Below are 26004 nucleotides of genomic sequence, written 5' to 3' on the forward strand. Positions count from 1 at the left end.
ATTATTTAGGTTATGTCCACACTAACTACCCAACTGATTTATTTTTTTTTAAAGAAAAAAAACAACATAATTTTGTGTTTAATATTTAGCCACCTTTACAACCTTTAAACCTGTGAACTACTAAAGAGATGAACTTGTTACATTACATTACCTTTAACATTTACATTTGATTAACTTGTAATCTAAATGTAAAACTCAGGAATTGTCTGAAGTGAAAGTTGTTGTTCATACTTGATCCAAAGTTAAACAGTCACTGTTTACACGAGGACGTTTGACCTCTGATGAATGTTGTTTGTACAGGAAGAAAAACCTTTGACAAACTGATGTCCTGCACCGCCGAAGCACAGTTAGTCTGTTGTGACATCTGTCACTTTCCTGTAACGTTGAAATCCAAAAATGTCAAAATGACTGAATGTTTTTATAATAAGTTAAATAAATAAAAAGCTGATATATCTCATTCATTTCATTTCTGTATCTAAGGATTACCAATCTGTCCAATCTGTAATCATTAGTTTGATCCTTGTGTGTGAACGATTGCTACCCTGTATGTAGTTTGTCCTATAGTTCCTATATTGTTGCCTCAGTCATTGTCTTTTATACTTTATTTTCCCACAGCTGTTTCTAGCCCTTTCACATCTGTAATTGATTACCACACATCAGCACCTACCTGTACAGTCACCTGTACGGACACTTTAGCAGGTTTGATGATATGACAGCATGGTGGAAACTATGGCTGGACCAAAACTCATATTTTGATATACCATACATTTTTTATTCAATAAAGTCTTACCAGAAAGAAATTAGTGTAATGAGTTACACTACTGAGTTATTTCAAAAAGGAATATACTACTGTAATATATTACAAAAATAACTACCGGTAGTTATTCCCAACACTGCTTACAAAGGCCAGGGAGTGGATTTGATCTCCTGGTCAGCCTCTCCTTCTGTGTGTTGAATAACACACTGACACACATTACTGTGTTGCCTGTTTAATTATCAACCAAGACAGATTTTCATTCATGTGTCACAGGAAGAGAAAGTACTGAAAATGTAGCAGAATGCGTCTTTGACGTGTGTGTTTCATATGGCTATCAATGCATTGTTGTTTACGCTCAGATTTCGTGCATTTCCATTGCACAAAAGCAGTTACATGGTAACTGTGTAAAAACAAACTTAAAACTCACTAAAATTAACTTTTTGAACAGCATGCTAAGCAGGGTTGGGGTCAAAAAAGCCATAATAGTAATTCTAAAAATCTGTTGTCGTCGTAATCGTAATTTAATTGACTATTTAATTGTAATTGCCATGAAAATTCTATAAAAAACTGTCAGTTATAATTAAACACAAAACTGGTTCTGTGTACAGTGCTACACATATGAACCAAAAATATGAAAACCTATATTTGCATTGATTAGGAAGTCTAACGATGTAACCAATTGATAGGAAAGAAATTACATGATGGATATTTGTTTTTAGTGTATTTTACAGCTGATTTAGGACCAGTTATCATAAGAAATGCTAATAGAAAGCTAACACAAGAGGAAGGTTAGCTTTTATTAGGTTATTTATTTTATGCTAAATAATTATGATTCATTGTATTTCAACCTTTGTCATTGAGAGCATAATTGTAATTGACTTTCTGAGGATAAAAAAAAAATATTGTAATTTAATTGTAATTGGGAAAAATTGCTGGTCTCTGTAATCATAATTAAATTGTAATTGAACATGAGTAATTGAAAACATAATTGTAACTGAAAAATGTAATTGACCCCAACCCTGATGCAAAGGATTTACTGCATCTCAGCACTTCATTAATTTTCTACTGTTTGGAAAACAGCTGCTGTGGTAACAACCTGGGTTTGTTGGAATTTTAGCAGCAAAAGTATAACATTCACTCTATGGGAATAATAATAATAAAAAAAAAACATTTATGTGTACTGTATGTGAGTGGATCCTCTTATGAATCCAATGCAATCTTCTGCTTCTGCTTCTCCATTGCCTTCTCAAGTTCAGATGCCTTACGCACGTCCTGATATAACAAAACAAAACACAAATTAGAAACTGTCAAAATGACATCAAACATTTCATAAAGAATCCTAAGAATATTATATGAAGTGCATACACCTTAAGAAAACACTGGATTTTATTTTGTGTCTAAAACAGACGTAATATGATGAGGTTTCATTTATTAGGGAAACTTTTTTCAGAAAATGTATTTCAATCTCCTGACGTGTTTCGACACGTGCTTCCTCTACTGATCGCTTTGATGTGTCCTTATGAGTTGTTTCTGGGTGTGGCCAACCTGAGAGTCCTCTCAGGCTAGCCACGCCCCCCGTATTGGTCTTTGGAGAAGAGAGTCCCAAGTATGGGAGAGTAAATTTCAAAATAAATTTACTGAAAAAATGAAACCATAACATATTATTTTAAAAAAAGAAGGCAAAATGATTCAATTTTTTGGGTTGGGCTCGATTATAATTGTAATCGCATAATTGATCATTAATTACAATTATGGCGTAATTATAATTGTCATTGTAATTTCCTAAATCTGTTCCTGTCGTAATCATAATTAAATTGTAATTGACTTCAAATAATTGACTTTGTAATTGTAATTGCCCTGAAAATTCTAATAAAAATGTCAATTATAATTTAATGCTAAACAGGGGAACCATGTTACAGTTCTATGTACAGTTCTACACATTATAACGTTAACAATTATTAAAATGTGTTTCGTATCAAGCTTTCCCACATTTTACCATTAAAAAAAAATCCAGAAACCCACACCAAAAATATTAATACCAATATTTTCATTGATTAGGAAGCCAAACAAGGTAACCAAGAGATGAGAAACAAATTAGATGATAGATATTTGTTTTTAGTGTATTTTACAGCTGATTTAGGACCCGTTATCATAAGAGATGCTAACAGAAGGCTAACGCAAGAGGAAGATTAACTTTTATTAGGTTATTATTTATTTATTTTAGGCTCAGTTATTGTGATTAATTGTAATTGAACTTTAGTAATTGAGAACGTAATTGTAATTGACTTTCTGAGGACAGAAAATAATTGTAATTTAATTGTAATGGGAAAAAATGCTGGTGACTGTAATCGTAATTGAATTTTAATTAAACATGGGGAATTGAAAACATTATTGCAACTGAAGAATAATGTAATTATATAATATAATTATAATATATATATATATATTTATATACTGTATAAACCCACTTCTGTTGTCGTCCATTACATTTTCAGTTATGCAATAACGTAGGTCAGTGTGTGGGTCCAAGGCCTAGCAAACATCACGCTGTGTCTACGTAGAAATGAGCATCTGCATCAATGTAGCCACGCAGATAGGTGTTTATATTTAGACAAACAGCAAACTGACCTCGAGCAGGGCTTTCTGCACCATGATCTGACTATAAACTCTGGCACCGTCCTCAGGTGACACTGTGCGGAGTTCATCCTTGTTGAGAGCGAAGAGCTGTGCCCCTGTTAATATACCCAGACTCTGGGTTGTCCTGAGGGAAGAGAAAGAGTCCATTTTGATTGAAATGAAACATTCATCTTTTCTTATGGAGTGCACAACACAGAGCAAGGCAGTGATTTGATTTCCTCTACAAATAAATTATTTAAGTACTATTTAGGTTAGTGGTTCTCAAACATTTTGGGCTCAAGTACCCCCTTCTTCTCTGAGTGTGTGTGTTTTGGTGTTATTTTTTGTTTTTTGTTGTTGTTCTTTTTATTATTCAGTATATTATTCTCTTATTTTGTGTGTTTTTGTTGTCGTTTTGTGAGTTGCTGGTAATATTTATTATGATTATCATTTTTAACTTTAACTACATATCATATACATTCATGTGTATGTATGTATGTATGTATGTATGTATGTATGTATGTATGTATGTATGTATGTTTGATATTAGTGTATAAACTGTATATATAAAACTTGTTCAGAATATGTATTGAATGTATATAGTGAAAATAGTAATATAAGTTTAATGTTTTTTGTGTGTGATATGTTGAGAACCTTGTTTTGTTGTGATAGGGTAGGTACTGTATATATGAGCTTTGCTTCAACCTATACCCTTTCGGTGGATGAATTGGACAGTTGAGTGTTTGTTCTGTACTTTTTTTTGTTTGTGAAGACCGCCAAAATAAATTTCAAATTCAACAAAAAATGATATTTAGCATTTAGTATAATAGCATTAACTTAACCACGATAGCCGACATGGGCTTGTCTATGAACGGTTGCATTTACTGGTTCAATAAACAGGAAGAGATTCAAATTCTGATGTAGCTGGTTATGATTTACAGTCTGCATAAACAAGGCTGAATCATAACATAACCTAACCACTAGAGTGGACATGGGCTCGTCTGTGAACGGTCGCATTTACAGACCTTAGAGTTGCTGTTAGCTTACCAATAAACAGGAAGAGATTTGTCACCTTTATAATAAGTGTTGACTAGGCCACTAGGAGTGAGGCCCAAGGCCAAGACAGGCTGACTTCATAATACTGTATCATGTTTTTCTGCAGTCAGTGCCTTCTCCTCGTCCTTCTCTCTCTGCTCTGTATCAGGTGTCGTGAAGCTGATGATGGCAGTTCCTGATCTGTGGTTCATGGCTCAACTAGTCTGAGACACTCTGATGTTCTATCTCACTATCCTGTTCTGTTGGTCCTTCTGTCCACTAACCCCAACCAGTCAACGCAGATGGCTGCCACCTCTGAACCTGGTTCTGCTGGAGATTTCTTCCTGTTTAAAGTGAGTTGATTCTTCCCACTGTCGCTAAATGCTTGTTCATGTGGATCTTGTTGGGTTCTTTCCTTATCCTTGTAAATTTTATATTTTGACAAGCACATTGAGATGACTTTGTTGTAATTTGCGTTAAACAAATAAAGGTGAATTGAATTGAATTCATGCTTTCATTTGTTAATTTTTCACTCTCTTTCAAGTACTCCCTGTAGTGCCATCGCGTACCCCCATTTGAGAATCACTGATTTAGATTATTTGTTGAAAAAGCATCACAAATTAGAACAACGGTCTAGTTATAGTCTTGGTGCAGCACTCACTGCTGATTGAAGCCCTTAGCGGTGAGCCAGGCTTCCACCTCACTGGCCGAGGAGTGATAGTCCAGAGGGGAGGACATGTCTGTGGATCGAGGGGTCACTGCTGGACGGATGGAGCCTCTTTTCTCAGCCAGTCGCTGTAGAAGCTCATCATTCATGATCAACACTGGTCAAGAACACATAAAGACAATGAAGTCTGTGTGGGAAAGTTTTAACGTTCAGCTAAGTTAATTATATGTATTAAAAGTATAATATCAACCCTCCTATTATCCTCAATTATTACAATTAAAACACATTTTACCCTTGGGGTCAACCTGACCCCAGGGATATTTGCCTTCAGAAAATTGTTGACCAAATGTTTTTGTCAGGCACTTTGTTTATTTGTTGAATACATAAATAAGCCCTTGATAATAAAACCCTGACCTGTTCTCTAAAGTTTTAAATTACAATTTATTTACCTTGAATAGTTTTTATCCAAATCTTCTCAAATTTACAGCATTAACGACCACAAGAGTATGAACCCTATTGGTTGTGGTGATGATATGACCTTTCCTGCAGCGCCACCGTCAGGTCAAACTTGTCAGGTTCTGTTTAGTTTTTGGTTTCTGTTGTCTGTAGCCCATGTCGTCCTCTTTTTGTTCTGTAAGTCTTTGTTTATTCGGTTTAGTTTCCATTTTAGTTCTTTTTTCATGTGTTAACTTGTCTTTGTGTTCCCAGGTGTTCCTGTACGTGTCTCCTCCTCCCAGTGATGTCAGTGTGTTTTGGTTGTTAGTGATTAGCTGACTCATGTTTTGCACCCAGGTGTGGCCCATTACCAATTAAGCCTCCCTTCACTTTTTAGCGTTTGGACACAGAATGATTGCTTGATCATTGTCATGGTTACCCTCCTCTTGTGCTGCTGTGTTTTAGTACCCTGTTCACTGTTTTCCTTGTGGCTTTTTGCTTTTGAGTTCTTATTTGTTTTTCATCATTAAAATGGACTGGTTCTATGAACGCTATTCCTGCCTGATTCTCTCTCTGTGCTTGGGTCCTCATCCACACGGAATGATCCAGCCACAAATGGACCCAGCAGAGGACTGGGAAGAACTGTTGTGAACTGGAGAGTATCCTTTGTGAAGTGGAGATTTCCAACCCTTCAGAGAGGCATAAGGCGGTATGGAGGATACATTATACCTCAGACAAGCATCTGGCTACAGACGTTTCTTCAGTGTCCCCTAGCACCCAGGTTAGTTTTCCTGAGTCCCCAAGCTTCCAGACTAGTTTTCCCGAGTCCCCTAGCTTCCAGACTATAGTTTTCCCGAGTCCCCAAGCTTCCAGACTATAGTTTTCCCGAGTCTCCAAGCTTCCAGACTAGTTTTCCCGAGTCCCCTAGCTTCCAGACTAGTTTTCCCGAGTCCCCTAGCTTCCAGACTAGTTTTCCCGAGTCCCCTAGCTTCCAGACTAGTTTTCCTGAGTCCCCTAGCTTCAAGACTAGTTTTCCAGAGTCCCCTAGCTTCCAGGCTATAGTTTTCCCGAGTCCCCTAGCTTCCAGGCTATAGTTTTCCCGAGTCCCCTAGCTTCCAGGCTATAGTTGTCCTGAGTCGTCTAGCTTCCAGGCTATAGTTTTCCCAAGTCGTCTAGCTTCCAGGCTATAGTTTTCCCAAGTCCCCTAGCTTCCAGGCTATAGTTTTCCCGAGTCCCCTAGCTATAGTTTTCCCGAGTCCCCTAGCTTCCAGGCTATAGTTTTCTCGAGTCCCCTAGCTTCCAGGCGAGTTTTCCCATGTCTTCTAGTTTTCCCGAGTCCTCTTGCTTCCAGGCTAGTTTTGCAGGCTAGTTTTCCCGAGTCCCCTAGCTTCCAGGCTAGTTTACTCGAGTCCTCTATATTCCAGGCTAGTTTTTGCATCACCACCAGAGCCGGCTCTAAGCACCAGATCTCGCCTTGTCTGGCCAGTGTCATATGGCACACTTTGCCTGGCCCCTCCTCCAGAACCCCCACCACCCTCCCTGTCACAGTTTGGAGCGTTCTACTTTGGCAAGTGTGAGTAGTTGGTCACACATGCACATGGTGTGGGAAAGTTCTCACAATATGTTTTAAAATACCATCATGATATTTTTATGTTTAATCAACTGTACCAATCAAATTAGGAAAAGTCATAAAATATGAAGCAAAAAATAAAGGTCAAATTGACGGTTAAAGGTTAACTATATGTATTAATATGCTGAAAACACTCTATAAAAGCTGGCGTTTGGGAGATGAAAATATTGCAGATTGTTAGTATTGCTCCATGGTGCCTTACCTCGGTCACTGTCGTCCGCCTGAATGGGTGAAGAAGGTAGAACCATGCTCTGAGGTCGTATTGTTGGACTGGTAGCTGGACTGAATCCTACTGGGCTTGTTGGCGCGTATGAGAAATATTTTGTCCGTGAAGCAGAAGCGTGATTCTGCTGAGGAACAGAGGTGAAAGTAATTGATTATAAGTACTCACGTTGCTTTATTGGGTACTTGTATATTTCTAAATCACTAATTTTACTTGTAAGTACATTTTAAAAGAAGTAAAGTAATTTGTGACATTTCTACATTCAATCGTTACTAAGTAAACCATTATTTTTTTAAAATAATGGTTTACTTAGTAACGTTTTAAAATGATCAACGGATATTGTGTAATTACAAAAAATTAAATGACCAGACCAAAATCAAATGTATCATAGCCGACCATTAAACATAATGCACTGAGCCAAAACGGCATTGAATGGAGGTTATTTTCTCAGTTTAAGATTCTTTTTAAGAAAGATTTTATTTTATTTCATACAGATGCCTTTGTGGAAAATAAATTAAGGTCTTGTCTCTTCTCTTAAGTTTAAAATCATAATTTAATAAAAAGTGTTTCATACCCTTCCTTAGGGAGGGCTGGTGATGGTCACAATTATGCAATAAAATAATGCAATTTATTTCATTGCAATAACAAAAAAAATGCATTACTGTCTAAAAAAGATTGCACTTCATAATTTATTGATCCCAAGGGAAATGAACAGAAACACTAAACAAAGAAAATAAAACATAATTAGATAAGGATCAAATACAAGTGCACACATTACATGAGATGTTTATTGTATGCAAGGGAAACGTGGCAAGATTTATTATCAAAAATAAACGTGGGGGGCGAGTAATAAGTAACTTTTACTTTAAATACTAGTTAATTGAGCTACATTGTACTTGAGTATTTTATGTATGTATTGTGTATGACTTGTACTTGAGTACAATTTAGGATATAGTAGGATATATCAGATGAACACTACAGTGTTTGATGTGAGCAGTGTAAATGGAGTGTTTAGGCCCACCTTTGACTCCCTGAGCCTCACTGGACTACTACTGTTCAGAGCAGACAGAGGCTCCAGGATGTTAAAGGGAACAAATCCTATCTGGTCATATCGATTCCGACACTTCCACCAGCGCTTTGAGGATTCAACGACCTGAGGAGAAGTGACTCCCATCAGCCGAGCTCTGTGTGTGATATAGGTGAACAATAGGTGTGGGTGTTTTTACCTCCAGGGTTTCTCCCTGTAGCACGGAGAGTTCACTGCTGTTCCTCGCCACAAAGTCATAACTACAGCAGAACAGACGCTCTCCCTCCGGAGGAAGACCATTTTCGTCACTGAATCAAGAAGGATTTACAAATCACTCCATCAATAACCCATCCATTCATCCACATTATGAGTGAAAATAGAATGAATTTAAATTAAAACATAACACGCAATTTTTATCAAAAAAAAAAAAATGACAAAATGTAAAGTGCAGTGGTTGCCAACCTTGTTTTTGTCGTGACCCCATTTTTATATCACAAATTTTTGGTGACCCCTGAATCTTTTTTTTTTCTCTCTAATTTTTTATTTTGATCATGTTTGTGATTCTGTGTCCAGTATCAGTACGCAAGGTAACAATAACTGCCAGCTCAGATATTTCTATACTGGATTTGATTTTAAACTAGATTTTAATTTGAGAAAGTGAGTTGTTTGAGATTGTGTGTGGTGTTTCAACCATTATTATTTAAGCTCTTTGAACTTTTTGCTTTGTCCTGCACTGTATATCTATTTCTGTGATATTATGTTTTGTCCTTTTAATTTTGCAAAATAGAAAATAAAAATATAAATGAAAGTTGTGGACTCATTTGAGCCAAATTGTTGTTTGAGGATATCATTTTAGTTGTGTTCCGGTGCAGACGTACACTTCATGTGTGTCGGTAGGTTTGTGTATCCCTGGGCTTTCTGCTGTGGGCTGACTCTGCTTCTGTACACTCAGAGCCTGCAGACGTTCACTGTAGGCCTCCTGCTTGTGCTGGGCTTCAATGGGATCTTCAAAAGGTCGTCCAGCGGAGTCACAGGGCGGCTGCCATCCGTCTAGAAAGACGGGCGTGTATGGAGGAACGGGTGAGCTAAGCTGGGAGCTGAGAGAGAGGAGACATAAATACTGTCAGAAGAAGATCAGACTGTTTAATAATTGTAATATCGTAGCTAGTAATTAATTACAATTATGACGTCATTATAATTGAAATTGGAGAACCACGTTACAGTTCTATGGTCTACACAAGTAGTTCTCAAACTCATTTTTCTCCTATGTCTGAATCCAAGTACCCCCTTATATCTGACTACTACATTTTGCTCAGAATACTACGAAAAAACAACTATAGAAGATAATAATGGAATGAACAAGAGACAACACACATTTTAAAGAACCTAATTTTGTAAATAAGTGAATGAAACCCTATTTAGTGTTTTACAGTGGTTTGAAAAAGTGTTTGCCCCCTTCCTGATTTCTTACTTTTTTGCATGTTTTCGACACTTAAATGTTTCAGGTCATCAAACAAATTCAAACATTAGTCAAAGATAACACAAGTAAACACAAAATGCAGTTTTTAAATGAAGAGTTTTATTAATGAGGAAAAAGTGTAAAAACGTAACTGTGGTTGATCACACCTGAGTTCAATTTCTGTAGCCACACCCAAGCCTGATTACTGCACACCTGTTCTATTTAAGTCATTTCTAGATTGAGGAGTCTGGAAAAGGTTATAAAGCCATTTCTAAAGCTTTGGGAATCCAGCAAATCACAGTGAGAGCCATTATCCACAATTGGCAAAAACACGGAACAGTGGTGAACTTTCCCAGGAGTGGCCGGCCGACCAAAATTACCCCAAGAGCGCAGCGACGACCCATCCAAGAGGTAACAAAAGACCTCACAACAACATCTAAAGAACTGCAGGCATCACTTGCCTCAGTTAATGTCAGTGTTCGTGACTCCACCATAAGAAAGAGACTGGGCTAAAATGGCCTGCTCTCAGAGTTCCAAAACCAAAACCACTGCTTAGCAGAAACATTAAAGCTCGTCTCTATCTTGATGATCATCAAGACTTTTGGGAAAATATTCTGTGGACTGAACTTTTTGGAAGATCTGTGTCTCATTACATCTGGTGTAAAAGTAACACCGTATTTCAGAAAAAGAACATCATACAAACAGTAAAATATGGTGGTGGCAGTGTGATGGTCTGGGGCTGTTTTGCTGCGTCAGCACCTGGAAGACTTGCTGTGATAAATGGAAGCATGAATTCTGCTTTCTACCAAAAATCCTGTAGGAGAATGTCAGGCCATCTGTTCATGACCTCAAGCTGAAGCAAACTTAGGTTCTACAGCAGGACAATGATCCAAAACACACCAGCAAGTTCACCTCTGAATGGCTGAAGAAAAACAAAATGAAGACTTTGGAGTGGACTAGTCAAAGTCCTGATGTGTTATAACCATGTTATTGAGATGCTTTGGCATGACCTTAAAAAGGCTGTTCATGCTCAAAACCCCCCAATGTGGCTGAATTACAACAATTCTGCAAAGATGAGTGGGCCAAAATTCCTCCACAGCGTTGTAAAAGACTCACTGCACGTTATCGCAAACGCTTGAATACAGTAGTTGCTGCTAAGGGTGGCACAACCAGTTATTAGGTTTAGGGGGAAAACACTTATTCACACAGGGCCATGTAGCTTTGGATTTTTGTTTTCCTCATCAATAAAACCCTTCATTTAAAAACTGAATTTTGTGTTATCTTTGACTAACGTTTAAATTTGTTTGATCTGAAACATTTAAGTGTGGAAACATATAAGTAAGAAATGAGGAAGGGGGCAAACACTTTTTCACAACTGCATTTCTAGGGTTTTTAACATTTACGGTCATTTCTCTCTTGATGTGGGATCAAGACTGATCCTTGTATTTTCAGTTCATGTTTTGTGTACTTTTTTTTTGTGTTCTTGTCATTTTGTGTATTTTGTTGTTTGTCTGTTCTTTTTATTATTCAGTATATTTTTCTCTGTGTTTTTGTGGTCTTTTTGTGTTATTATTCTCTTTCAGTGTGTGTTTTTGGTGTCATTTGGTTGTTTTTTTGTGGGTTTGGATGTTTCTCTGTTGTTTTTGTGTATTTTGTTGTGACCTTGTGTATTTTTCTCCCATTTAGTGAGTCTTTGTTCTTTCTCTCTTAGTGCGTGTGTTTTTAGTGTCATTTTGTGTATTTTGTTGTTGTTTGTCTGTTCTTTTTTTTAACTTAGTATATTTTTTATCTTGTTTCGTATGTTTTTGTTGTTTTGTTAGTTAATGGTGATATTTAGTATGATTATAATTTTTTACTAAAAATAAACATTATCCAACCCCATATTTTTAATTTGTTAATTTTCCTCTGTCTCTCAAGTACCCCCCCTGGAGTGCCATCACGTACCCCCAAGGGTACACGTATCCCCATTTGAAAAGCACTGGTCTACACATAGGCCTATGTGGTAAACCACAATTAGTTTCATATCAAGTTTACCAGTTAGTTCTCTTGAGGATCATTTTACCATTTAAAAAAAGTTTCAATCTAGGTGTATACTGACTGAAAAAATCTCAGACACCCACATCAAAAACATTTATGTATATGAATATTTTCATGGATAAGGAAGCGTAACAAGGTAACCAAGAGATGAAAAACTAATTGGATGATGTATAAAAAAAATGTGCGTATTTTACAGCTGATTTAAGACAAGGATTAAAACTCAAAACTGACCCGTTATCATAAGAGGAGCGAACACAAGAGGAGGATTATGCTCTATGTGTGGGTTATTTATTAATGGCTAAAGATTAATTGTAATTGAACTTTTGTAATTAAGAACAGAATTGTAATTTCAGGGGGAGAATAATAATTGTAATTGAAAATAATGCTGGTCAACAAAATTGTAGTTGAGTTGTAATTGAACATGGACAATTGAAGATGTAATTGTAATTTAAAAATGTAATTGAGCCCAATCCTGGTCTAAACTGAGGTTTTACAAGCACCAACACAGACCGAGGAGAAGTCCAGTTGGTTCCCAGTGATGTCCACATCAGCTTCTCTTCATCAGTCAGATGCTCCTGGAGTAGTGAGACGGCTCCACTGGTCAATGCAGGACTAACCACTGATGCACCCAGTGCTGGCCCTCCTGTGGTGAGCAGCATCTGGAAGAAAGACCATGTTTGCTCCGAACCAGTCAAATGAACCCAGCTGTTGGACTCACTAGTCTGAGAGGCACAAAGATGTGATGCAGAAGCTCTGGAGCGTCAGGCTGGGAGATGGATGACTTCAGACGGTCCTGAAACACACGACACACCCACATGTTTATCTACAACGCTTCAAACAAACCAGGTTTTGTGCTGAGCAAAGCAAAATCTAATCTCACCAGCAGGCAGAAGATGTACTTAAACTTTTGAAAGAGATGCACAAACTCTTCCTCAGTCGGAGGGGAAGCTTTTGTGGTCAGCAAGTCATCTGCATACAGAAGAGAGAGCGTTAGCCTCCAGGAAGAGGAAACATCTGGAACATGTGGATAATCAGATTCAGCGGAGGGGTGGTCACTTTATCAATTGGAACATTTGTTTCACAATGACCTTCAAGCATTTTATTCAAATGCATGATGGGTTGTGTCATTAATGTATTTGGCCATTGAAAATTGCGTTGCATTGTAATTGTAGGAGTTGTTATTTTTCTTCCGCAACTTGCTTTGTCATAGAACTCCTCCTAGGCTATTAATGCAGAACTAATGACACGTATGTCATCTAATAGGGGTAATGTCAGGGATGAGAAGTTGACCTTTTTTGTAGCCAAAATGTCAAGGTCACGTCAAGTGTCAAAAACCAACATTTTCCATATCTAGACAAACATTTATTGTACAAGTTCGATTCTTACATTTATGAAAAGCTTATCTCAAGTGGAGTATTATATTTATTTGGATCGACATGAACACTTGAACAACATTTCCTTTAAATGTGTGACCTTGACCTTTGCTCAAGGTAAAAAAAACAGGTAGGGGTCAAAGTTCATATGGTCACAAAGAAAATTTTTCCGCCTAATTACTACAAATTGATAGATAGTGCTCAGACTGGTACCACTGAAAAACATTTCCTTTCAATGTGTGATCTTGACCTTTGCTAAAGGTCGTATTTAAGGTCAAGGTCAGTCTTCTGTTTTTCCTGCATTATATAACTTGTCAACAAATCCAGACACAGGTCATTTTCAATTGCCAAATATGTATTTGCCTTTCGAATACAGGTTTTGCCTAGTTATTATTATTATTCAGTCCAAGTTGTTTATAATACATCTTTATATAACATTATAATTATATAATAGTATAGTAGAATATTTGGTTATCGCCCCAAATTAACGTAAGTTTTTATAGTTATAGTGTATTCACTGTACATTGCGAGAGACAGAGTTTATGCTATATCCTAATAGTTTGTTTCACATTTCGGGCCTGTACTATGAAGCTGGATACGTACAGTATATATCTCAGTAGATATCTCTCCGTTCGCGGGCTTCACCTAACCAAACACTCACTGTCAGACAGCCCCTGTACTACAAAACTGGATGTATTCACTTAACGCAGGTGATTTCAGCCTGGCTACGTGCGCGCTCTAGCGAAATAGGTGGAGATTTCAGCATCAGACCAATCATAAACACGGAGAAACAGTGCAGACTTAAGTCACAATTGAGGAATAATTCTTGAAAATTTTAAATGATTAAAATCAATAATTCAGACCAAAATCAACAATGTTGCTGCAGAAAAAGCAGGAAGGAAGGAATGCAGGAATTGATGAGTGTTAATGTTTAAATTATTGAGATGATACAGTATTCATTGGAGAAAACGGACACTGATCAGTTATAGATCAGTCAATATTTGTATTTTATACAGCCTTTATTATCTTACAGGAGGACTCTCAGGGTCGCCACAGATTACATTAGTTAATGAATTCATTAATTTCTCGGTCTGAAAGCGTCCGACGCACACAAGCTTCTTCAGCTGACTAATGTTCAGTAGGTCAGTCCCTGAAATATAAATCTATGTGTTTCTTATAGGATGTCATGGGTAAATTAAAGGATTGCATTGATTCCTAAATATTCTCTCTCCATATCAGCGTCACATCAGATCCACACTTTTGGCCATTTTTGTCCAATTTTTGCCCCTTTTCCAAAAGGTACCTTTTGCCAATAAATATCCTTTTTTGTCCATTTTTGCAAGTTTTTTTTTGACAGTTTTATCCAATTTTTGTTCTTTCTTAAAAAATATTTTGGGCCACTTTTCATCCAAATAAGCGACCTTTTGCCCAAAAAAATGCCACTTGTTTTCTTTTTTCCCAACATTTTGCCTCTCTTTGTTCCACATTTGTGCCCTTTTTCACTGTTTGCCACATTTTGCTCATTAAAGCTACCCTTTCCCATCACATACCACCTGGTTCCTCTTTATTTGCCCATTTATTTGGCCACTCTTGACTGTTTTTGGCTCATTTTAGTCACTTTTCACTCTGTTCTTGCCACAATTTTTGGCCACCTGTAACCATGGCTGCCTCCACTCGCTTGTCAAAAAAAAAAAAAAAGAAAAGTAGCGGACTGAACCTGCCCACTTTGGGTCAACAGCCTACCGGTATCCCAGATGGCCTGTCCACCACTGGTTCAGCCTAAGTTACCATGGTGATTTAGCAGGGTTCCTACAGCTTTGGTCAAATTAAATTCAAGACTTTTTCAGACTTTTTATTGCCATTTGAAATTCAATTTAAGACCAACTTCACTGTAAACATTATTGGGAGGAAAAAACGGCGCATCAATTACATAGAGTTAGGGTCATTTATTTCTAATGTCTAATGCAGACGTTCTGCTAGTGGCCCCCAAAGTAAACACTCAAAATGACAGTCAAATACAGACTAAAAATAATCAAAATCACACCAAAAACACAAGATGACTGGAAAAATAGCCTGAAATCTATAAAACAACCACAAAAATACAAAAAATAAAAACAATTGAGAAAAGATATGAAGAAAAATCTTTGGTCAGGTGCCAATTTTTGTTAAATTTACATTTTCCCATGTTGTTTATACATTTTTTTTTTTTTTTTTAAATCGTACTTATGTGCTACAATTTAAGACTTTAAGGCATTTTAATGACAATTGAGGCCTTATTTTGAGATTCACAAATGTAATGCCTTTTAAGACTTTTTAACGATTTGCAGGAATCCTGTTCGGCAGGTAAGAAGTTAGCCAGCTTCGTAGTGCAGGACACACGGAATAAATCCTGGAAGTTAGCGCAATAAGAGGAAATCTAACTTCATAGTACAGACCCTTTAACTCTGTGGACCACTAATAAAAAGGTGCAGCATCAGCATATCCTGCCCTCCTTCTTCTATGTGACGACTGTTAATTAATATAATGGCACAATGACAGTTTTTATCTGAGTTTGTTTCAAAAGAAGGGAGAAAGAATAACAAACAGTGATACGTGTGACACATCACACCTGAGCACATCAAAGCTTGTATTGATGTCAGGATCAAATGAGAACAGAAACCTGAGACACACCATCAATGTGTTATCAGTAGTAAACCAACACATGGTCCACTCTCACTCACTCTCTTCCATTATCTGTGTGCTAACTGAAGACCCAGTAGGTAGTTTAATTATTTATAAAGTTTCCAAGAAACAGTTTCTATCCTCATCATTGACCTGCTAAAGCCCTGTCTCATTTAGTTTAAGTCTTACTTCCTCCTCTCATGTTTCTCGGTCTATGTGCAAGAATTCACTGAATCACCTGTGAGATCTCTTTGGCATCCGGCCTGTTGACTTGCTTCCAATGTGTCAAACAGTGTGTCTATTGAGCCTCTGTGAGCCATTCAAGTGTTTACTTTCCTGAAGACGATCCGAAACCAGCAGTAACAAATATCTGCCAAGGTTTACGTGCTCTGAGACTCTCCAACTCAATCCTGAATTCCACCCCAGGCTTACAGTTAATTACATTATTCAGCTCCTTAAGCCAACTCTCACCCTCTTGGTTTAACTTTTTCTTGTTCTTCTTTCCTCTCTTCTTCTTCCTCTGGTTGAGAACGCTCTGAGCTTCTGCCGCCTGCTGTAGGCGGGACATGAACCGCTCTACATCATCAAAACAATGGTTCAGAAGCTCCTGGAAAAACATTTCACACATTTTAATGAATGCTTTAGAAATATATGCCATTATATCTCTTTAGTTTAAATAGTCATGACAACATTATTGCTGTGAATTGTTTCTAATTACACAACAACTCGGATGTGATTATGAGGTTATAATTTCCATTTGTACAGTCTCATTCAATTATCTTTATTTAGTTCAATTCCATTTACCTATTTACTGTACCTCAGCCAGACATTTTACTTCCTGTGCTTTGAGTTAAAATTGTCGGTAACACTTTACTCAAAGTTTTATACATAAAGGCTGACATTATACGTTGTCAATATTATGACATGACACCTGTCGTTAGCATGAATAAGGTGTCATGAAGGCTGTCATTAAGTGTCCTTCGTTATCCTAACACCTAATCCTTCTGTTTTGTCTGTCATGTGAAAACAAAACACCAATTTAAGAAGAAATAACGTTGTTTTGAATGTAAAGTTTCACTTTGCAGGAGAATTGAGGGGTTGTGTGTGTGTGTGTGTGTGTGTGTGTGTGTGTGTGTGTGTGTGTGTGTGTGTGTGTGTGTGTGTGTGTGTGTGTGTGTGTGTGTGCGTGTGTGTGTGTGTGTGTGTGCGTGTGCGTGCGTGTGTGTGTGTGTGTGTGTGTGTTTTGATGTGTGTGTAGAGATAATATAAGGCAGTGTTTCCAAAATGGGGGTTTGTGTACCCCTAGGGGTGTCAGTCTTTGTCGCCTAGAGTTTAAATGGGGGTCGCCTGAAATTTCTGAAAAATGTAAATAGATTTTTGAAATTTTTGAAATTATTATTATTAGTATTTTTTCAAATAAAACAAAACTACATCATCTTAAACAACTATTTCTATACTTTCACTTTGTGAATCTAGTTCAACTAAAATGCAATTATTATTATTTATCAAAATCCAAAAAAGGTTGAGAACCACTGTACTATATATTGTTTCTTTCCACTTATTTACAAAATGTGATTCTTTAAAATGTGTGTTGTCACACGTTAATTCCATCGTTATGCTCTATAGTTGATTTTAGATCGTTTTCTAAGTAAAATGTTGTAGTCGGACAAAGGAGTACTTGGATTCAAAAATAAGAGAAAGGGGGAACTTGAGTTAATAAGGTTTGAGAACCACTGATATAAGGCATGCTTTCAGAAAATGTGTAAACAATAGAGTAAAACTGTATTTCATTTATTAACAACAATCTATTTTCAATTCTAAACTGTGAGATGTGATGTGATCATAGAATCCAACGCAGGTAATGGATTGTACATACCACCTCTCTCTCTGCATTCACCGGTGAGTGGTGGTTTGACTCCACACTGGCTCCATTGTCTGAGCGAATAAAACAATGTGTCAATGTTAGCTGGGAAACACATTCACAGATCTGCTGAGTCAGGTGTGACCTGCAGAACCTCACCTTAAAGAGACACTGAAACTGAAACATTTTGATACCAGTGGCATTGACACACATGCACACATTCTACATACTACCAGAGGTGTAAAGAGTACGGATAGATCCTACTCAAGTAGTGCTGGTACTTGATTGAAAGTGTACTCAAGTACAAGTACAATTAAGTCATACATAAAATACTCAAGTACAAGTAAAAAGTAGCTCAATTAAATAGTACTCAAAGTAATAGTTACTATAGATACTTTCATCCCCAACATTTATTTTTGGTAATCTTGTCATGGTTCCCTTGCATACAGTAAACATCTCATGTATAAAGTTTCACATGTCATTACTCAGTAACGGTTGGGTGTAGAAATGTAACAAATTACTTTACGTCTTTTAAAACATGCTTAAGTACAAGTAAAATGACTGATTTAGAAATATACTCAAAAAAGTACAAGTACCCATAAAAGCAACTCAATTACAGTAATGTGAGTAATTATAGTCCGTAACTTTTACCTCTGCATACATGTGAGTTTTACCTTTACGTATGTTGGTGTACAAGGGAAGCCCACCAGCAGGAGAATCTTTCCCCGACATCATCATGACTCGCACACCTGAAGGTTTTCTAGCGACCACCGGAGGAGGTTGTGCCGACATCTTCTCATTAATACAATCAGTAATAAGTTCCATGTGACATAAAAGAGGGATTCATTAGATTTTAAAATGTCAGTTTAAACAGTAAAAGTGTTTTTTTGTTTCACATAAGGCAGAGACATTCTATGGAAGAGGATTAGGGCCAATTTTAATGGAGAAAATTATTTTGGGCAAATGAAGAATAAAGGTGAAATGTCAAATTTAAAGTTGAAATCTCAAGAATAAAGTTGAAATGAAATGTCGAAAAAAGATTAAAGTTGAAATTTAGAACATGAACTCAAAATCCAATATTGTGATAAAATATTAGATTTGAAACAATTTTTTTGAAATTTTGACTAGAATCGCTTTTTTTTATTTCAACTTTAATCTCAACATTCGATTTTATTCTTGACATTAAATTTCAACTTGTTTCCCAAAATTTCAACTTGAATTTTGACATTTCAACTTTAATTTTGCCGTTTCAACTTTAATCTCAACATTATGTTTCAACTTTATTCCAGAAATTTCAACTTTAACCTTGACATTTCAACTTTAATCTTGTCTTTTCGACTCTAATCTTGACATTGTATTTCAACTTTATTTCCAAAATTTCAACTTTATTCTCGACATTAAATTTCAACTTCAATTTCTTTTTTTTTTTTTTAAACTTTTAATGTCGACATTTCAACTTCATTCTTGACATTAATTTTCAACTTGTTTCCCAAAAGTTCAACTTTAATCTCGACATCTCAACTTTAATCTCAACATTATATTTCAACTTTATTCCTGAAATTTCAACTATAATCTCGGTATTTTGACTTTAATCTCATCTTTTTGACTTTAATCTTGACATTATATTTCAACTTTATTCTCGACAGTTCAACTTTATTCTCATCTTTTCTACTTTAATCTTGATTTGCTAAACATTATTTTCTCTATCAATATTGGCCCCAATCCTCTTCCGTAACATTCAAATCAGACGTTTTGAAACAGATTTTTATGAAATAACACACATCAATAGACTGATTTCTACTGAATTTGTGACAAAACAAGGACTCGGTACTACCTAGTAATTCCTCCTGCTAATTGTAGGAATGCTCAGTATGCATCTGTAGTATGTGCACAGACGCTGTCATAGGTTTAACTCTAGTGACAGGTGCTCACACTACCTGAAAAACCACCATGAATCAGTGGTGTGGAGCTCAGCTGTGAGCTGCAGAAAGGAAAAGAAGTCATTTCTTTAAAGCTCACACCCCAGGAGTAATGCATTTCACTCATTATCTGACTGCATTTAGTCCTGTGAAATAGTGTTTAGTCATTAAAACATTTAAAATATTATTTCATACTTAGCAGTCCAAGTAAAATCCCTGTGTAATCAGATAAAGTAGAAGTGCTCTTCGTCTTTATCTTGACAGGTACACATACTTGTGTTCTCTCACAGTGTACACAGTTAGGTAATGAAATCCAGACAAATCACAGTACCTTCAGATGTTGTTTCACAGTTTAAATCCAGAGTACGGAGTCAAATCCTGCTGCTGAATAATGTGTGCACTGAGTTCTACTGTTTACAAGAGTCCGTCCTACCTTCTTAAGAGAACTAGAAAAACTAGTCTAGCTTTTCCTCTTGCTGTTAATCTGCATTGCATTCCCTCTCCTCTGACACACACACACACACACACACACACACACCTGCTCCAGTTCTCTCTGTGCACCTCTTTCAACCACTACTTGTGCTTGTGCTGGACTGGGAAGTGTGAAGTGATTCTAATGCAATTTCAACAATGCAACTCAAGCTTCCTTCGAAACACCCCACCACCTCCACAAGATTCACTGACTGACTGACAGGGTTTCGTTGAGACTCTCACAGGTCAGAGAAAAGACAAAGAGCAGTAAATATATAAACAAATACCTTCTCATTCATTTCAGAAATAGTCGTCATAGTTTCATGTGATTAAAACACCTACACAGTAGAAAACACTAGAGAGCACGACTGTGATTTGAAATTATAGGATTGAAAATAAGAGAGTGACATTACTATCAGAACAAGTGAAGTAATACAAAGTAGTAACAGCAGTGGTATTTATTAGTAAAGGATATTTTTTAGCTGAAGCAGAAGTGGGTCAAAACTACTACAGGATGTAATACTACGACTACATGATAGTTACTAGAGGTGAAAGTACTCACGTTACTGTAATTGAATTGCTTTTAAGGGTACTTGTACTTTTTTGAGTATATTTAGATTTTCAGTAATTTTACTTATACTTAAGTACGTTTTAAAAGACGTGAAGTAATTCGTTACATTTCAAATCCCAACAGTTACTGAGTAAATTATTATTTTTTGTGATTATTTTTTTAATTTCCGTTTCATGGTCTCACATTGAACATAATCCATGTGTTCGCAATCGTACCATTTCTGCACATCTCGCACGACATTGTTTTAGAGTTCATAAATGTATCTATACTTAGAGCCTTAGAAGTTTTTTTTAAATTTTGAATTGAATTTATCGGTTATTTCATTTTTTTTTTTAAAAAGAATTGTACATCTTCAAAAACCTTTTATTTCACACAAATGCCTTTGTGAAAAATACATTAAGTTAGTACTTCTACTGGAGTAGTATACATCATTACTCTTTACACTTCTGTTAGTTAGACAAAATACACAACTAAGTGACCAAATATATTTTTATTTTTATTTATTTATTCAGTTCAAAATATAGAAAACATCTACAAAAACAGACAAAAGGACAACAAAAATACATAAAAATCCTTTGTTATTTCCTGTGCTAATGGTTAGATTGGTCATTATTGTAAATGCTGACGTTAATTTTCATCATGTCTAAGAAAATCATAGTGATAGTTGTAACAATTTGTACAGTAGTAGTAGTAACAGTTTGTACAGTAGTAGTAGTAGGTGTTTGGAATAACGGCGTTTAAAATAACGGCGTTTGCTTTTCAGTAACGAGGTAATCTAACTAATTACTTTTTACACCGTTACAACGCCGTTACTGAACGTTAAATGCGGTGCGTTACATGCATTGAATAAACTGTTAATCCTAAAGCATCCCCGGCTTCTTACTCAGCTGTAGTGAGGAGGTGAGTTAGAAACACGGTGAGCGATTATGATTGGCTTAGGCGGCGTCATGTTCCATGGTAGCCAATCAGAGCTAGTGTTTTTACTCACGTGCCAACACACACACACACACACTACAGATTAGATGAAGCAGCAGAGATGGTGAGCGTGGAGCAGTCTGATGAAAAGTTGACATTTTTAAGGTGGCGATACAAACACTACTTTAAATTAATTGTGGTCAAAAACAAGAACGTACATGTGAAGTGTTCATTATATCAGGAGAGAAGACTTTGTCCACATCCGTTGTAAGCAACTCAAATTTAATGAAGCACCTCACGACACACGTATCTAAAAAATCTGAATTATTTGACATAGAGCAACTTTTTTTTTTAACAGTAAAGTAAGTAAAAATAGTTTCTTTCCTTGGTAATTAGTTACTTTTATTATAGAATAATTCAGTTACTAACGCAGTTACTTTTTGGAACAAGTAGTGAGTGACTATAACTATTTACTTTTTTAAAGTAACGTTCCCAGCACTGGTAGTAGTAGTAGTAGTAGTAGTAGTAGTTTGGATAGTAGTAGTAGTAATCGTAGTAGTAGTAGGAACAGTTTGGACAGTAGTAGTAGTAGTAACAGTTTGTATAGTAGTAGTAGTAATCGTAGTAGTAGTAGTAACAGTTTGTGTAGTAGTAGTCGTAACAGTTTGTACAGTAGTAGCAGTAGTAACAGTTTGTACAGTAGTAGTAGTAGAATCAGCTTGTATAGTAGTAGTAGTAGTAATCGTAGTAGTAGTAGTAGTAACAGTTTGTACAGTAGTAGTAGTAGTAACAGCTTGTATAGTAGTAGTAATCGTAGTAGTAGTAACAGTTTGTACAGTAGTAGTAGTAGTAACAGTTTGTATAGCAGTAGTAGTAATTGTAGTAGTAGTAGTAACAGTTTGTATAGCAGTAGTAGTAATCGTAGTAGTAGTAGGAACAGTTTGGACAGTAGTACTAGTAGTAACAGTTTGTATAGTAGTAGTAACAGTTTGTATTGTAGTAGTAGTAGTAATTGTAGTAGTAACAGTTTTTACAGTAGTAGTAGTAGTAGTAACAGTTTGTATTGTAGTAGTAGTAGTAATTGTAGTAGTAACAGTTTTTACAGTAGTAGTAGTAGTAGTAGTAACAGTTTGTATAGCAGTAGTAGTAATCGTAGTAGTAGTAGGAACAGTTTGGACAGTAGTAGTAGTAGTAACAGTTTGTATAGTAGTAGTAGTACTAGTAATCGTAGTAGTAGTAGTGGTAACAGTTTGTATAGTAGTAGTAGTAGTAGTAACAGTTTGTACAGTAGTAGCAGTAGTAACAGCTTGTATAGTAGTAGTAGTTGTAGTAATCGTAGTAGTAGTAGTAGTAGTAGTGGTAACAGTTTGTATAGTAGTAGTAGTAGTAGTAGTAACAGTTTGTACAGTAGTAGCAGTAGTAACAGCTTGTATAGTAGTAGTAACAGTTTGTATTGTAGTAGTAGTAGTAATTGTAGTAGTAACAGTTTTTACAGTAGTAGTAGTAGTAGTAACAGTTTGTATAGCAGTAGTAGTAATCGTAGTAGTAGTAGGAACAGTTTGGACAGTAGTAGTAGTAGTAACAGTTTGTATAGTAGTAGTAGTACTAGTAATCGTAGTAGTAGTAGTGGTAACAGTTTGTATAGTAGTAGTAGTAGTAGTAACAGTTTGTACAGTAGTAGCAGTAGTAACAGCTTGTATAGTAGTAGTAGTTGTAGTAATCGTAGTAGTAGTAGTAGTAGTAGTAGTGGTAACAGTTTGTACAGTAGTAGTAGTAGTAGTAGTAACAGTTTGTACAGTAGTAGCAGTAGTAACAGCTTGTATAGTAGTAGTAGTTGTAGTAATCGTAGTAGTAGTAGTAGTAACAGTTTGTACAGTAGTAGTAGTAGTAACAGCTTGTATAGTAGTAGTAGTTGTAGTAATCGTAGTAGTAGTAGTAGTAACAGTTTGTACAGTAGTAGTAGTAGTAGTAACAGTTTGTACAGTAGTAGTAGTAGTAACAGTTTGTACAGTAGTAGTAGTAGTAACAGTTTGTACAGTAGTAGTAGTAGTAACAGTTTGTACAGTAGTAGCAGTAGTAACAGCTTGTATAGTAGTAGTAGTTGTAGTAATCGTAGTAGTAGTAGTAGTAGTAACAGTTTGTACAGTAGTAGTAGTAGTAACAGCTTGTATAGTAGTAGTAGTTGTAGTAATCGTAGTAGTAGTAGTAGTAACAGTTTGTACAGTAGTAGTAGTAGTAGTAACAGTTTGTACAGTAGTAGTAGTAGTAACAGTTTGTACAGTAGTAGTAGTAGTAACAGTTTGTACAGTAGTAGTAGTAGTAACAGCTTGTACAGTAGTAGTAGTAGTAACAGTTTGTACAGTAGTAGTAGTAGTAACAGCTTGTACAGTAGTAGTAGTAGTAACAGTTTGTACAGTAGTGGTAGTAGTAACAGTTTGTACAGTAGTAGTAGTAGTAACAGCTTGTACAGTAGTAGTAGTAGTAACAGTTTGTACAGTAGTAGTAGTAGTAACAGCTTGTACAGTAGTAGTAGTAGTAATATTAGTATGCCCTTGTTGCATTGGTAATAGTATTGTTTCTTGCAACTGTGACTCACGACTGCCTGAGGTTGAAGAAAATGAATGAATGAATTTGAATCACATTAATAAACCATATTTATTGCTTCCTTATCACTTTTCCTAATGTTATAATATGTTGTCTTAAAGGCCAAATGATTGACAGAAGGTTGTAGTTGTAGACATGAACGAAAAGGTGATAATAAATACTTATTGTGGTATAGAGCAACACCAGCTGGTCACACATCATTCTGCAGCTTTTGGAAAATGTTGACTGTGCAGGAGGAATGTCAGGAAAGATATCAAACACTTCCTGTGAACAGATATTTTTCTCTCCTTTATTTACATCTCTGAAAATAAATATACATTTTTAAAAACAAATGTACTCTTTTTAAGAAAAAAATTCAAATTGCACAACACTTTTACAAATGTTAAAACAGATTAACAATTTAGCTTCTGTAAATGTAAAAATGTTTCTATATTTTGAAATTTGTTTTCAGTATTTCTAAAAGTGTTGCGTTCATTTGTTGATTTGTTTTTGGTACTTGTTTTTTTTTTCACCTTGTCTGTGCATGCTGTTGAAGATAAACACTTCATGTAGTGCAATCTTTTCACAACAGCAATGAAATAAATATAAATTATTTTATTGCATAATTGTGACCATCACTAGCCTTCCCTAAGGAAGATTATGAAAAACTTTATTAAAGGGAAAATATAACAAAAGGGGGAAGTGTTACACCTTGGTGAGGGGGAAAAGGAACAGGGGAGAGGGAGTCAGGGAAGGACAATGGAAGGGGTGGGTAAGGATCAACTATTTTTATTGTGCTGAGAGTGCAGTGTTTTTCGGGATTTGTAAGTGTTTTGCCCTTCTCAGCCACCATAGCATATAAGGTGTAATTATTCAACAATTAAATCAGTGAATCGATTTATATTCCTACGATCCAACTACATTGATCTGTGCTCGGCAAGTTGGCCTTCCTGATGACATTAATCGGTCTAAAAAGAATCATTTTAAGGACAGTGGGCTTGTAATCGGAGGGGCGCCAGTTCGAGTCTCACCTGGGCCAACACTGTGGGATGCTGAGCAAGTCCCTCAACCCCAAACTGCTCCCTATGCTCTATGGGAGAAATAGTGTCTGAAGCTAAAAGGAAGCTAAAACTTCACGACCGACCTAGGGTATGTCTGAGAGGAGCGGCGACCCCAGAAATTACTAGCTTTGTAAAGTGACTACAACATGGAAATCATGTGTGGTTGCTCGCCTGAAGGTGACCAAAAAAGAAATAAAGCCGGCGAGTGAGAAATTGATGGTACCACCTTTGGGGTTCAGTGTGCAGAAACACTTTGGTTTTAACACCGATGTAGATATACTAAAGTAGTCAATCACTGCGTCCACCGTCAACCACCAGGTCCTTCTGACAGAGTTCACTGTAGCAGCACACGTAGCATTAGCTTGTTAGCAGAAAACCTCATGATAACCATCATGTTAAAACAAAAGGTATCAGGTTCAACTACTGCTCATTTAAACTGAACGGGTGTTCAGACTTCATTTTTGATATTAATATTGTATTATTCTTGTGTATAAAAAACAAAAGCAGAAGAATCAGGTAAACCTGATGTATTTTTACTGAAAATGTGATGAGTATTGAACATGAGAGCAGAAAAGGTTCACATCCTTTTAATTTAAACTAAAGTGTTGGTTGGACTTTATTCAAATGAAATACATTTACCATTAAATGTCGTTTACTTGTTTATGTCCAAAATTCATTTATAGATGGTTCCTTTACAAGATAG

General features: G+C 36.2%; 1 protein-coding gene across 2 annotated transcripts; it reads right to left on the reverse strand.

Moving 5' to 3' along the window:
• Window positions 1-971: 971 nt before the first annotated feature.
• On the reverse strand, window positions 972-20154 carry eps8l1a (EPS8 signaling adaptor L1a). Of its 2 annotated transcripts, none has more exons than XM_028455989.1 (14): window positions 20032-20154; window positions 18456-18573; window positions 17797-17855; window positions 16392-16527; window positions 12767-12855; window positions 12605-12679; window positions 12397-12545; window positions 9269-9487; window positions 8590-8698; window positions 8385-8516; window positions 7343-7490; window positions 5070-5232; window positions 3386-3518; window positions 972-2029 (listed from the first exon to the last, which is right to left on the reverse strand). In XM_028455989.1, the coding sequence occupies exons 2-14, from the start codon at window positions 18571-18573 to the stop codon at window positions 1958-1960; spliced, it is 1602 nt and encodes a 533-aa protein (XP_028311790.1). In that variant the 5' UTR covers window positions 20032-20154; the 3' UTR covers window positions 972-1957. The 2 variants fall into 2 exon arrangements, with proteins under 2 accessions (XP_028311790.1, XP_028311791.1); XM_028455990.1 differs by having other exon boundaries at window positions 973-2029; window positions 7343-7487.
• Window positions 20155-26004: the final 5850 nt, after the last annotated feature.

This window comes from Gouania willdenowi, chromosome 8 (genome assembly GCF_900634775.1).
Source record: "Gouania willdenowi chromosome 8, fGouWil2.1, whole genome shotgun sequence".
NCBI classification, from domain to species: Eukaryota; Metazoa; Chordata; class Actinopteri; order Blenniiformes; family Gobiesocidae; genus Gouania; species Gouania willdenowi.